The following is a 15,697-nucleotide window of genomic DNA, read 5'->3' as shown; positions in this document are numbered from 1 at the left end:
GGAAAGAGATTTTGGGATGAGCATCAGTGAAAGTAATATAAGGGTAAGGGAGTGTAATGGAGTCCAGTCTGGTGATGTTATGGGAATTAGATTAGGAAATTAACTACTAAAAGTGGTAAGCATTTTGCAGTTTGGGTTACAATATAACTGACAATTGGAGAAGTAGAGAGGATACAAACTGTAGACTGCAAATGGCAAAGTTTCTGAAAGATGATGTCGCTAACAATGAACATAAATTTAATTTGAAGTCTTTTCTAAAGGTAGTTTTCCATAGTGGAGCCTCGTACATGAGAGAAATGTGGACAGTGAACAATACAGACTAGAGTATTGTGAAATGTGGTGCCACAGAAGTGTGTGCTAAATATCAGGTGGATAAATAAAGTAACATACGAAAGGCACTGAATTTAGTTTGAGAAATAACAGCTTTATTCCAAAGTTTGACTAAAGAAAGGAATATGTTGCTAGAAAACATCCTGATGCAACCAGAAAATAGGGTCAAAATTACAGTGTTTCACTACAACAAGCAGGTTCCAAGAATGTAAGGTGCAGTAAACACAGCAGTGAGACTTGCAGAAGATAGTGATTTGATGTGGAGAGTAGCATGAATCCAGTCTTTGGACTGATGATAATCACCTCCACCTTATCCCAGGTAGTAGTAGTAGTAATAATATTAATAATAATAATAATAATAATAATGTCGTGTGACGAGGCCCTCCCGTCAGGTAGACCGCTCGCCTGGTGCAAGTCTTTTGATTTGACGCCACTTCGGCGACCTGCGCATCGATGGGGGTGAAATGATGATGATGATGATGATGATTAGGACAACACAACATCCAGTCCCTGAGTGGATAAGAACAAAATATCAGGTGGCTATGCTCCTATTTATTCCTAAGTGGAGTGTGTACTAAAACACCAGTTCGACTAGTTTAAATGGTGTGCCACAGTGGGACTTAAAAACATTCTGCATGCAGTGCCTTACCAGTTAACAAAACTGGGAAGAGCCAGGCCTATAAGAGGCCAGTCATTGGGTTTAGTGTGGTCAGCAGAAGTGTTTACTTTTATCAGTACTCGTCAAAAGGAAGAGTTAGACCAGTTTGATGCAACACTCCATGCTAGTCTGTCCTGTGTATGCCTCACTGTGTCTGTGTTGTAATTACTGAATCTACATTCATTTGAACTTGTGATGTATGTGTCAGCCTGTACAGTTTTGACCTTCCACACTTTTCTCCATTACTAAATTTACCGGTATTTGATGCCCAAGAAGGTATCCTTTAAACAGGTTCCTTCTTTTAGACAGTGATGTGTCTCCTTTTCTCAAGTTTTATTCAGTACTACCTCATTACTTGATATACCCAACTAATCTCTAGCATTCTTCTGTAGCCAAATATTTCAGAGGCTTATATTCTCTTCTGTCTGAACTGTTTGTCCACATACCAGTTACATAAAAGGCTAACTCGGAAGAATATTGAGAGAAGTCTTCATAGCATTTAAGTGTAAAGTGTTAACGAATTGGTTTTCCAAAAATAATTTTGTTGCTATTTCCAGTCTGCATTTTAATCCTCTCCTAATTAACCATAAGCATTTACTTCGCTGCCAGATAGCAAACACTTCTTCTAGTGTCTCATTTCCCAATTTTAATTCTCTGAACATTGCCTGATTTAATTGGATCATGTTCCATTACCCTTATTTTGTTTTTGTTGTTGTTAACGTATTTGATACTCTGCTGTGTTCACTTCCATTTCTTGGCACTACCCATTCCTCTTATTGTATTTCCTTCTGTTGTTTGTGTTAGTTTTTCTAAGGCTTCCTTTTAAACTGTTAACATCCCTGCTTCTTTCAATTTATCCAGAGCCCATCTTCTTAATTTTATGAATTCTTCCATAATCTGATGACCATAATCAGCAAATTATGATCAGCCAGTATCTGCTCTTGGAAATGATCTGCAGTTTAAAATCTAATTATATAATGGGAAGACATATTTTGAAGGCAATTTGAAATTTATGGGGTCTGCAGATTTTTCTACATATACTATCTTCTTTCATGAGTGTTAAACCAATGTCCTTTTCATCTTGTCCGGCAAGTCTCGCCTGACCTGCGGTTCTGGATGACTTCACCGAAATCTGCCCCTTTTCCTAGACATCTCCAGTCCTTTCCCTTCATCCCTCACCCTTCTCCTTCAGCCTTTCTGTCTGGAGGAGCCACTGGCTCCAAAACCTTGCCTAATTATAATTGTTTATGTGTGTGTTCTCTTGCTGTGTGTTGAGTAGATTTTATCAAATTATCTTATTTTGTCAAAAATTGTTTCTGTTGTTACATTTCTCTTTTTAAATTCTTAACCTCCCTGCCTGATTAATGAATCCAACAATCCATGCTCCAACCTGTAGAATACTAATTTTGTTTTCCCTGATGATGAAATTCCCCTGTAGATCTGCATAGGGGACTCTTTATCTCCAGAACCAACAGAATACAGTAGAGCTGCAAGCACTAGTGGGGAAAATAACAGCAATAAGCCCCTTGCTTTCAACTTTTCGCTGTACCAATCTAGCAAGACTTTGTTGGCTAAGTGCTACAAGTCCAAGATCAGTGAATCATCCACATGAATGACCCCCCCCCCCCCCCCCCCTTGCAGGTACCAGAATGCCCCCTGTCCCTCTTCAGGAACCACGGGTTTATGTGGCTCCTCCAGAAATACCTCTGTTGTGGTACCCTGCTGTCTATATTAATAAGGCACAGAAGCCACCCCACTTCACTGAAGGTTGTTGGGGGTATCCTCTTATTACAAAGCACCAGTCCCAACAGGTGTAATAGTTAATATATCTGGACACTTGGTTTCACACACAAAAAAAGAAACAACGTCCAAACTGCCAAAAATATGCGAGAATAAGCATGGGTGGCTTGTGATTTATGACAACTTGCAATTTTTGTCCAACAGTTTAGGAGGGGACAGAGCACTGCTGCTCTGAGAGAGATAGATGTGTCCTTGTTTCACCAATATTTGTTTCACAGTTCTTAAATTTATACACCTGAACTTTGTTCTGTAGTTAATTTTTAGCAGCTGATTTTTAAAATTATTTTTTCTTTCTAGTCCAAGTCAAAATCAAAGAAAGGTCGCAGAAGCCAAACTAAAAAGACATCCAAGAAAGCGAATGCTAAAAAGACTCCAAACAAAAAGTCTGAGAAGAAATCTTCAGCTAAAAAACGGAAAACCTCTAGTAAGAGTGATGACGAGTCTTCATCTGAAGATGAACCCCTCTCAAAAAAGACAAAAGCACCACCCACAGTAAGTAAATTTTTGCTGTTTTTTATTCTTACCTAGACTGAACGTAGTCTGCAGTTTTTAGCAAAATTTTAAAATTGTTTCTTACGTATTTCACCTTTTGAAGACCTTTTTGCTTGTTTGTGTAATGTATGCGAATGATGTTTTTTTAATTATCTGTACAGGATGAAGAGATAAAGTCGTATGTCAAAGAAATTTTGGAAGGAGCTAACCTCGAAGAAATAACAATGAAGACTGTTTGTAAACAAGTATATGCTCATTATCCAGATTTTGACCTGGCCCACAAGAAGGATTTCATTAAAGTAACAGTAAAATCAGTAAGTATCTAAAAGGTACTTTTGCACTGCTACTTTTCCATTTAATTGCGCTGTGATGTTAATAACGTCTCCTGTTTTATTTCAGTTGATATCTACATGAAGAATATGCTGCTGCAAGTTTTAGTGATTATTGTACCTGCACTTCACATGCATCTTGCAGAATACTATGCAATTTTAAATAAAAATGACCACATCAAGAGAATGTTGTTTGACTTAATTTTTTGGTTTATAAAATAACAAGGAATCATCTCTTGCAGTTGTAAAAAAACCAAAAAACATTAATAGAAATACCATGGGAATGAGTCCAGATGTCTACTGAAGTGTGCATGTTTGTTTCAATGTTTCAACAGTCTACATTAATAGAACCATATACTTTTAAGAGCAGTGTTAGATTATCTTCAGTAGTGAAAGCTTTTTCATTTTACTGATAAATTTTAGAAGCTTATTATTAACATAATATTCCAGAGAAGTTGTATCTTGTCAGTTTCTTCAGACCTTGACGTTTCATACTTTGAGATATTTTTTTATAGTCTCGCTAATACAGTGTTCATTTTGATCCGTTCATCTTGAGCTTTGTGCAACCCACCATAATAGGTATGACTGCATTTGTAAATATTGGTACTCATACTTGCAGTATTTTAACTTTTGTGGCGCTTCAAACAGTCTTTGAGTCCTGTATTGTATAAATATTTTCTGTTCAGTTTATATTTCAATTTATATGTCTGTATCACATTTGGTTGCTAAGATGGTAATAAGCTTTTGTGATGTCTTTTACAATAATTCTTACTTTGATTTATACTTGATTCTGATGATAGTGTGGCAGTTTATATGACAACTTGAAATTGGAATTGCTGTTGGATTTGGCTGCACAGCAATAGTGTGCAAGTTGCTACTAGTAGTTTGTTACTCCAGTAATTACCAGCAGGCATATGGAGTTGTAAAATCTTGACATTTGAAAGCCAACTTGCAAAATGTTTGGATGCCTTAAGGATTGTGATTTGGCTGTTCGTTGTGACATCAGATTTTATCACAGTTTCTACAGCTTCTCCAATAAGAGAACTCTTTTTACAGTCTGACTGATAAGTGTTCTAGAGTAATGCATCACATTTGTAGTGCTGTGTTTTTGGTAAAGAGAAACACAATCATGTAACAGATATTCAAATGTGCAGATTGTCTGAAATTTTACTCTTACTTTATATGTTTTATATTGAAGATTACTGAAAATAAATATTTTTAAGTAAATTTAGTGTGTTCTCATTTATGCAATGGTTGAATCTGATTTGTTCTTTATAATTGTTAAAATTTTACTGATTTTCATTATGTATAAATGCATGAAAATTGGGCACTTTTAGAGAGAGGAAAGTAAGTAAGCCAATTCATTTGAATAACCATGTAAATAGAGTACAATTTTCCTTTGTTCCTGTATCACTTGCACAGTTAATGGAATGATTACATAGTGATTAACTCGTATCACCATGTAGGGAGAGGTGAAGCTAGTAAGACTGCTATTCAGACAGCTCATTTCTATCTTGTTTATCAAGTAAGGTTTTATTTATCATAGGATTACTTTCGTAATTTATTTACGTAACTTGCCAGTTTAATGGGTGGCTTAAAGAATAATATTTGAGTAAAATATAAACTGATAAAATTCATACCATAAATTACTTACGCCTGAAGCCACACTGAAGTTTTAAGTGAACGTGGATTAGCCACTTTGAAAATTGTGCAAGGAATTAAATTTCTTTGGTGATTTCAAGGGTATGTATCTCTTTGCAGTGTTTCATAAGATGCCTTTTAATGTCACGCAGTTTTAAAAAATCCACTCCGGTAATGTGTATTTCTGCCACATAAACTCATGTGAAGGAGTAACATTTGACTCAAAAATGCCAAGTGGCCGGTAACTTCTTACTTTTCTGTGATATGATTTGGTGTTTCATGCAAATGTGTAAAAAGGGACATTGGCTAGTGAGATGCTTGAAAGATTATGATCCTTTATAGTGGCATTTTGTGGGCATAACTATCTTATCGTCCTATGCCTACATACCAGGTTCTAATTAATTTTGGAGGTAATGGAAATACAGCATTCCAGATTTTTAAGGGCACTATGCTGATCTTCTTCAAAATGTGCAGATTCAAGTGAGATTAATGGTGTGTACACATGACCAATCCATTAAGCTTGTTCACAATTTCTCAGCATGTGAAAATTGAAATTTATCAGGAAACTCTTAAAATTGACTTTGAGTAAAAGGGACTTGTAATGGTTTTTGTTGCATCTGAGACATGCTTGTATAACTAGCTAATAGCATTTAGCAAAATACGTGTATCTTGTAATAGGAATCGTGGTACCTATTGTTCTTAAACGTATACTTTTGCTTGATGAAGTATTATCTGCAACTTTCCTGGAGCAAATATTAAAATAAATTTTGTACTGAAATTAGGGACTCATTTACTGTGTTGCCAGTTGTTTCCTTTACTACTGTTTAGTGGACTTTGGTTGAAAGTGTCTGTTGATACAAAAACTGTAGTTAATATGGAGACAGTCCTCCTTAAACTATTCATTCTGTGTGTGTATCACATGGTATTCCCCTCCCCCGATACACCCTCCACCTTTTAAGGGTATTTTCTTTGCGTTTACAGTAACGTAAAAAAAATCTTAGAATTGAAATCTATGTACCACACTGAACAGTGTAAAAATATTTTTACTTGCATTATAATTGGCTATTTTAATGAAGACGAGCTGCCTTTAATTAATCTGAGAGACAGTGTGCTTGTATATTACTTTTATGGAAAAGGTAGATTGCTACGCTCATGTAGAGGTGGTGCCGAGGCACAGTGAAAGGACTGCTAAAATATTCAAGCTTTTGGACAAAGGTCTTAGAAAACAGAAAAAACTTAATCACACAAACTCAAATTTGTCTCTAATACACATGGCCATAGTGAATGTGTGTTTTCTATTTAGGGAGAAGGACTTTGTCTCGAAGTTTGAATATTTTAGCAGTCTTTTCTTCATTGTGCCTGCCTGTGACTCAGTGCCACCTCCATGGTGATTAGCATCTATCCTATCCATATTATTGTTATTCCATCCTGGGCTTTCCATTGTTTGTATATTACTTTTATGGTATATGCAAGCCCTATACTCCATAGTGGTTCAGTTTTGGCTGTAATGTGCTGGGAATCTTTTTGTGTTCTTTTGTTTGTTAGCTCTTAAACGAGCAACCGATGTGTGTAAATGTGTGAACGAGAATTTAAAGTACAAAGTCTGTAGACAATGGTCTCATTCCCATACTGAAAGCAATATATAATTAATGCTAAGTAAGATAAATTATATAATTGTGGGGTCTAAGGAATTTTAATTGTATAGTGTATTTGAATATGGCAAATTTCAATTGTGAAGTGTAATTTTTATAGCATTTTGGGCATGAGTTTTGAAGGTAAAATCTGCACACAGGAAACCTGCCAGGAAGCTCCTCTACAGTGTATTAAAGCCTAATGTTATGGTTTGTGAACTGTGGTGGAAAATTTAACAAGAAATTAGTTCTGTTTAAGTGTAAATGAAGTTACTATAGTTTTCAAACTAACTTGAGGGTTGTATAAAAGTTTTACTGTAAGTGGTAGTATTTTTAGAGTTAACATTTGGACCACAACCCTTTCCTGTATATCTTTTTTAAAAATAAAGTTAATTTTACTGAAAGTGATGTCGTGTTTGCCTGGTACGTTGTAACTTTGCCAGAAAAATCCCTAATTTACACGTGGACATAAATCAGGAAATGGATGGAAAACTCGAAATTGACATTGGATGTTGTGATAAATTACTTTATATGTTAAAGAAATGAATTTTTTGGGTATTTCAAAATTTTAGGAAAAATTAATCAGTACATCTGCTTTACAATCCAAATTGATCAATGTTCAGTGGAAGACTTGAGACAGACACCACTACTGGGACTGGGCTGATGCACATGCTTTCAGTTTTGTGCTATTTCATTGTCCCTGCATTCCAGCTCAGTGGTTGTGAGGGACAACAAGAGTGGAGATTTAAAGAACATGTAAACATGTGGCACAGGCTGTGAAGCTGCTGTTGATGTTGCATTATTTGGCCACAGTATGGTAGTGGCCATATATCCAGCTGGACAATTGTTTCATACTCATATGGAAAAGTATGAATTGATTACAGTGAGCAGGTAGATAATGTTTGTTTCAAAGGTTTATGATTGGTTAAGAAATGTCGGTGACTGCAGGAAAACGTGGATACACGGCTCTTCTCATGCTTGGGTCCATCCACAGATGTGACCTGTGAAACATGATGGTGGAAGAATCATTGTCATAAACAGAGAATAACTTTGCTCTGGTTGGGTGGCAACAAAATTACAATTTAGAGCCTGGGAATATTATTTCAGAGCATCACAGAAGATAGCTGAAGAATGTGGTTCCACTGTTACCCTCCTGAGTAGTGGTCATGGAAGCTTCTTAAAGGCTGTACACTTAAGTGTTGAGTAGGCCGGTCTGCGGCAATAATGCATGCAAGATTGTTTCTGGAGAAAGTGGCAGCATACTCTGCAGGGCTTCGAAAGCCATTGGGTATACTGGAGAGAGGCTTCTTGATAAGCCAGCTATAGATTGGAAGGCTGCATATGAGGGACGTCGTTATGCTGAGTTATTTTTTTGATTGTTAGATATAATATGAACACAGGTTGGTGCTACCAGCAGGCTGGTGTCATACAGGAATATTTTTGCAGTGCCATGGAGAATCAAGTGAAATGAATTGGGAAGATGCTGATTTTTAGAGCAGTGAATGCGTGGTTCCTTCGCCATTGTTAGAGATTGTGAGGTCAGTGTATCTGAAAGAGAGAGCAGGTTTGTGGGTACCTTAGAACCTGATAATACACAAATAGACATGGGACAGCTATTCAAATGGGCAACACAGTGCTGTAGGCTTTTTTGTTACCTTCAAACTTCTGGCATTTAGAGGTGAACATGACTGACAATAGTTACCAAGAAGGAAATGGAGAATTTGGAGTAGCTGGGAGTTGAGAGATCATGCTTGGTGGAAGTTTGCCCATGGAAATTGGGGATGCATGTGTGTAGAGGGTCAGGCGTGCCAGGTGTTATAACTGACAAGAACTACCTGGTGCCCATGGAGGGCTTCTGTCTTTAATGTAATAGAGTAAGCTGTGAACAATATGCTGAAGGTGCTGGCGCCAAAGAATAGAGGTCCTTTGTGTGGGATTAGTGGGCTGTCCTTGTCAGTTGGGCTAATGGACTTTAGGATGTGTGTTTCAAAATGGGCCGTGCACTGGTTTTTTTACCTTCAAAGATCCTAACTCATTAGGAACTTACGTTGAGTTGACAGGGGTCTCCACAGGCTATGGGAGGCACCTGCCATCAAACTCTGGTCAGTGACGTAATTGCAGCAGTCTGTTGTATCACTATTTTTAATCACACTCACCATCATCATCCTCATTTCACAGTTGTGAAATTTGTATCTTCATTGTGACAAATATTTGCCTTTTTTTTTAACAATATGTTGAGGTGATTATGGTGGGACCTGAGAACACAGCTGGTTTTACCCAAATACATATTGGATTTCGCTTCTATACTAGCGTGAGAAATTGATGTCTCTTGGTTATAAACACAGTGTCTGCCCAGCAGTTGACCACCTCCCTTTCCTTCCCATATGTCATGCTGAGCATTGAGAACATTGCAGCATGAAGTACACTTGGCCCTCATCTAGACTTTTACCGTCACCTGCAGAAATACATACTCTTGAGTTTTAAAGTCGGTTCAATTCAGACTACAAATGGATTCAATCAAACTGTAGCTTAAATATTACCTGTTCCTGAAAAGCAGTAGGACACGGTATACATTACCGTGGCTGGTAAGACAGTGTAATTTGCTGCCCACTCACTACTCCCCTTCCCACTTCGTTGCCCTCAGCCAATCTGGTATCACTGTTCCTCCTCCAAACTTTTCGTAGTGCTAAGCTGGAGCAGCTGTGAGACGAGGACTGCAATAATAAATTCTGGTGTGCAATTCATATGTAACAACAAATATGTAAATAAAAGATCAGTCACAATTCAATATAATTCGCGTATATGTTCTCGTCCCGCCATCTACTGACGTGTTTCTATCTCCTACTACGGGTCGTGCCACTGTTATTTATTCGTGCAACAAGTACTACGGTCAGTTTATTTTGTTTGTTAGACATTTCATTCTCAATAACTTTCCCTCCTCATTTTGTCTGAATGTCGGTATCTTGTTCTAAAGCTAATTAAAAGCTGGTAACGTTTTTACCCTGTATTCTAATACACGAACAGCGCATGAATTTCTTAGTTCCAACCTACTTAGTAAATCATTAGTCTCTCATAATCAAATAAAATGCTGATCTGGTTTCAGAAACAAGTACCACTTCTTGGACAACATTTTTACTTTGAAATACAATTAAAAAGCAGCATTATGGTTGTACATGGTTTCCATATGTGTCTGAGAACTTCTATTGCAAATGTTTTCAAACATAACAAGAGTTTGTAAGATGATAGAATTTGGTGCTGTTTCCTCCAGTGTTAAACAAAATTGTCAAATTTTAAGCAGAGCAATAGATTGTTATATTGGTTAGTTTATTGTTTCTTGCTTATGTCTTGCACTAGTGGTGAATCAAATGCTACGTGATTGATTGAGCAACACCGATATTGTATCGAACACCACGGCGTATCGGGAAAATTGAACCTGTTTGAAGGAGAGTCTAATTTGCCCAGCCCTACCTGACAGAGTTCTTAAAAATGCCCTACCCAATAGAGTTCTTAAAAATAAATCTAGACATGTCAGTAGCCAAAATTTCATCTGTTGGCAGCAGTAGCTTAATTTGTGCATATAAGAGGCCCATTATTTTTTGAATGACCAATTGGAAATAAAAACTTCATTTTATAATTGGGTAAATACGGTTGTCCCTTCTCAAATGCCTGTCATGTGTCTCTCTTCTCTTCCCAGAATTGCACTTCACCAAATGATTCCCAGCATTTATAAACCTCACTGTGGAACATCACGCAATGGCTAGATATTGTCGCCAGTGAAAGGATTCCTACACCAATATGTGAATACATTACAAATATCCATAATATTGCTGCCATCAGACATTTACTCTCCCATTGGCAGATTCTAAACCTATCATGTCCTAATGGCAACTGTGGCGTAACAAAAAGTACTACTACTTTGAACGTATTACTCACAAATAAATCAACAACCCTGCAACAAATGTTGCTTAACTTTACTACAAGCAACACACAACATATATGGCAAAGGAATGAGGAAGGCAAAATTCAAGAGAAAAACAATCATCCTAGTGAGAAAAATAATATAAAAATGTACTCACCATATTCTATGTAACTGATTTATCTGGTTGTTGTTAATTGTTGGTCAGTTTTTACTCTTTATGCATCAGTTGCAAGGGTATTAAATTGCCATTTGTGAAGGCATAGGTTGCACACAGTAATTTTTATGTGGAAACACACTACGTAGAATATGGTACTGTGTTTTTAATACTAATGCCAGTAACTTAATACAGGAAAAAATAAAATGTTCTTTGGAGCACTAGATATTGAATATATTATGTCACATATTTTCATATAATATTTACTAATTCATCGTTCAGGCAAGATCATCAGGATGAGAATGAATGATGTTCCTTGGATCAGAACATATCATTGCGTTAGTACAACAATCAGATAACCCGATTTTTTGCACTTTCAAGTTACCTGTGTGACTCTTGCATACTTGATGTGCTCTGTTCAATATTACAGCTGGATATTCTCAGGATTTACTGTTTGGATACAATACTCAATTGAATAAAAGGTGAGTATTAAATCGGGTAATGTTTCTGTGCTACAAATAGATATCTTGAGTAGTCCAACTGTGCTGTAATGTGAAATGCCAATAACGAGATAACCGTAAGCTAGAAGATTTACTGAGTAAGCTGAGTAGTAAGAATTTTTTTAAAATATAAAATAGACAGTGTACCAAAACTTATTTCTGTTCTTCTGTAATTAGCATTGTTTCTTTACATGTCACAAGGGAAAAATCACCTGACACAGCCACTTTGCCTATTTTGCTTGTCACTGATGACATTCTTAATTCAGATTCGCCATATGATCTCTCTCCTTCTATTATAGAATATCAACCATTATTTGATGACGAATCAGATGAAGAGCTACAAAGGAGAGCAAATAGTAAACTAAAGAATTTACAGCTAGCTGATGATAATGAGGTAGAACTGCAGCCATTGGAAAGAACAACCAAAGATGACATTGCTGATGTGCAGTTCTTTCAAGAACAGAATTCAGATAGCATGGGAGGAACAGCTTCAAGAACAAGTAATGCTAGAAAAATATTAAAACATCCAGGACAGTGTTTCCAAAATCAGACAGTAGTGCAAAGAATCCTATGTTTCATGCAGTCAAGTACATGTTCAAGGAGTTGAATGAAAGATTCATGCAAAGACAACTGCAAAACGGAAGTGTTACAAGAAGTTTACAAATGCAGAAAGGCTGAACATTTTGAAAGATATTATAAATTACAGACATATGAGAGAAAAAAGTTTAACGTAGACATATTAAAAAGACCAAAACACGAGAGAATTGAAAAAAAATAAAAAAATAAACTTCACTTCTACTTGCCCTGAAGAAGTCTGTAACACCATGTTTTTGAATATGCTTGTAATTTGTAAATGTGTTGTGGATAAAGCAATGAACATCTGAAAATCCAGGTGAGAAGACAAAAGGGGCCATCACATAAAGAGTCATCCCCAGGAGGCTCACCACTCTTCTTTGAGTTTATGCTTGGCTACCATGGGACCCCAGCCTATGCAGCACTTTTTCCCTTCTGTGCTGCATGTGTATCCTCTTGCTATTCCTTTTCCCCACCCTTGGGGAACATATCTGGGATATTTTTTGGAATATGTTCTGAAGTTTTAGCAGCCTGACATTGAAACAATCTTCTCGGTATTTTTTCTTTCATTCTTTCTTTCTTTGCTCTCCATCTCCTATCCTTCCTCTGTTTCAGTGTCTGAGGTTCCTCTTTGCTTCTTCTTCCTTCCTGTGCTCTCCTGATGGCTGGCTCATGTGTCTGCTGCAAAGTAGGTGACGCGTAATTCCCAGCCCCAGGTTGGCAGGTAGGGTTTACACATACTCCCAGGTACAGGCCAGGCCCAAAGAGGGGTGATTGCCTGAGCTTTTACCTTCCCACATTGCCAACTGGTCGCTCTGCCAGGAGTTTGGGACTTGTGACCTGAGGTGTGAACAGTCAGCTAAGGCAGATGAGCTGGCCATCAGAGACACGCAATCATGGGGTATTTCCTCGCATTGAGCCAATCACCATCTCATTCTACATCTACTAAATGTAGACAGAATGAGGCTAAAGATTCCAAGACACTCCCAGCAGCACCTCAGTTCCTTGTGGCATCATGTATATCATGTATTGAAGGAGGTCAGTGATTTGCTACCATTAATCCGTATATTATTCAGAAAGGTGTTGATGCAATTGCAGGTGCTGTGAAATCCTGCTCTCGTTTAAGTAATAGCACTTTCCTTTTGGAGACCAATTGTGATTTTCTAGTCCAATGACTGCTTGCAGCTTTGCTCCTCGACGGCTGTCCTGTTCATGTTGAGGCGCATCGAATGCTGAATTCTTTGCCTGCTGTTATTTACACTAGGCTGCTCACTGGCCTGTTTGAGGGAGAAACCCAAACTTATCACTCTTATCAGGACATCACTGTGGTCCATCGGGTAATGAAGAAGGTTGATGCAACCTTAGTGCATACACGCACTCTTTTTCTCATGTTTCACAGAGAAGTCCTTCCATCTAAGATAAGAGCAGGCTATGAATCTGCCATCCTCTGACCATACATTCCAAACCCGATGCCCTTCTACTAGTGTTAATGCTACAATCACATACAAATATCGTGTAAAAACAGCCAAATGTGTTACTTGTGGTAGGGATGCTCAAGAGTGCGATTGTATGTCTCCTTGTCCCATCTGTATCAATTGCGATGGAGACCATGCAGCCTAATCCTCAAAATGTCCCATATATCTTGATGACCCAGGAGATCCAGGTGACAGAAAAAGTGCTTAACCCTGTTGCTTGCAAGTTGTTGGTTAGTCGAAAGCCCTGGGTTTTACCATCTAGCACTTAACAGTACCATTCTTACTACATCTTGCTCCACAAAGAACACGACTATGCAGACTTGTGAGCACGAATTCAGCAGTGTGGTTGTCAAATTGCCCAGCATCACGGTAGCATCCCCATCTCCTTCTACTCCAGCTGTGCAACTTGCCACCAAATCTTTGCCTACAGCAGTGAAATGACCTGCTACACAACTGGCAGTCCGGAAAGGACAGAAGGAATGCCCCTGCAAAGACTTTTAATGTCCCTCCAACCAACAAACATCTGAGTCCATCTGCCAACTGCAAAGGCTTCAAAGAAGTCAAAGACAAATGGTTTTCACCTTTGCCGACTCGGGAGTGTCCTCCGACCTCTGTGTTGCTGGTGCGCACTGTCAACCGTTTTTCTGCCCTGGAATCTGCAGGTTGACTTAGTAAGAATGCCAACACCTCTGTAGATCTCACGTAACAGGACCCTCCAGCCTCTGGGTCCTGTAGCTGTGGGTCGTTGAAGGCTGGCACTCGGCAGCCGCCAAGGTGATGACTTTACATTTTTTCCCTCGTCCCCTTTCCCTCTCATGAACCTCCTCCAATGGAATGTTCACGGCATGAGATTCAACAAGGAAAAATTATGGTTGCTCTTTGAATTGCAGTGACCACTTTTTTCTGCTTCCAGGAAACAAAATTACATCCTCACGATCGTTTTGACCTCTCACATTTCTCTGCAGTCAGCTTTGACCTTTCCCTGCAGGACAGCATTCCATGTCATGGGTTATTCAGCTTATCCAGGATGATATTTAAAGTCAAAGCATCTCACTGAACACTTGGTTGCAAGCTGCTGTACTCCATATTTTCTTTCCTCGCCTCACTTTTATCTATGTACCATCCACATCTCTCCATCATTTGGTGTCATCAGGACAGACTTCCTCCAGCTTACTGATCAATTCCTTCACTCCTTTTTGCTTCTTGGTGACTTTAATGCGCACCATCCCCATTGGGCTCTTCCAGAACCTGTCTGACTGACTGACCTCAATCAACTCTACCTCATATACCTTAACACTGGAGCACCCACATTCCTTTCAGACTCTGTTGTTGTTGTTGTTGTTGTTGTTGTTGTGGTCTTCAGTCCTGAGACTGGTTTGATGCAGCTCTCCATGCTACTCTATCCTGTGCAAGCTTCTTCATCTCCCTGTACCTACCGCAACCTACATCCTTCTGAATCTGCTTAGTGTATTCATCTCTTGGTCTCCCTCTACGATTTTTACCCTCCACGCTGCCCTCCAATACTAAATTGGTGATCCCTTGATGCCTCAGAACATGTCCTACCAACCGATCCCTTCGTCTGGTCAAGTTGTGCCACAAACTTCTCTCCAATCCCATTCAATACTTCCTCATTAGTTATGTGATCTACCCATCTAATCTTCAGCATTCTTCTGTAGCACCACATTTCGAAAGCTTCTGTTCTCTTCTTGTCCAAACTAGTTGTCGTCCATGTTTCACATCCATACATGGCTACACTCCATACAAATACTTTCAGAAAGGACTTCCTGACACTTAAATCTATACTCGATGTTAACAAATTTCTCTTCTTCAGAAACGCTTTCCTTGCCATTGCCAGTCTACATTTTATATCCTCTCTACTTCGACCATCATCAGTTATTTTACTTCCCAAATAGCAAAACTCCTTTATTACTTTAAGTGTCTCATTTCCTAATTTAATTCCCTCAGCATCACCCAACTTAATTCGACTACATTCCATTATTCTCGTTTTGCTTTTGTTGATGTTCATCTTATATCCTACTTTCAAGACACTGTCCATTCCATTCAACTGCTCTTCCAAGTCCTTTGCTGTCTCCGACAGAATTACAATGTCATCGGCGAACCTCAAAGTTTTTATTTCTTCTCCATAGATTTTAATACCTACTCCGAATTTTTCTTTTGTTTCCTTTACTGCTTGC

The 15,697-nt window shown here is 38.3% G+C and overlaps 1 protein-coding gene across 1 annotated transcript in view; it reads left to right on the top strand.

Annotated features, from left to right (window-relative positions):
• LOC124802486 (protein DEK-like) overlaps positions 1 to 7,289 on the top strand; it is a 37,877-nt gene extending 30,588 nt beyond the window's left edge. The window contains exons 7-9 of the mRNA XM_047263297.1: positions 3,086 to 3,280; positions 3,442 to 3,594; positions 3,680 to 7,289. Coding sequence (XP_047119253.1) covers positions 3,086 to 3,280; positions 3,442 to 3,594; positions 3,680 to 3,694 — 363 coding nt within the window. The 3' untranslated portion in view covers positions 3,695 to 7,289. The remainder of the gene's footprint in view (positions 1 to 3,085; positions 3,281 to 3,441; positions 3,595 to 3,679) is intronic.
• Positions 7,290 to 15,697: the final 8,408 nt, after the last annotated feature.

The sequence above is a fragment of the Schistocerca piceifrons genome, chromosome 6, assembly GCF_021461385.2.
Source record: "Schistocerca piceifrons isolate TAMUIC-IGC-003096 chromosome 6, iqSchPice1.1, whole genome shotgun sequence".
Taxonomy (NCBI): domain Eukaryota; kingdom Metazoa; phylum Arthropoda; class Insecta; order Orthoptera; family Acrididae; genus Schistocerca; species Schistocerca piceifrons.
Note: the sequence above shows the minus strand (reverse complement) of the source record. Positions and strands in the feature narration are given on the sequence as shown.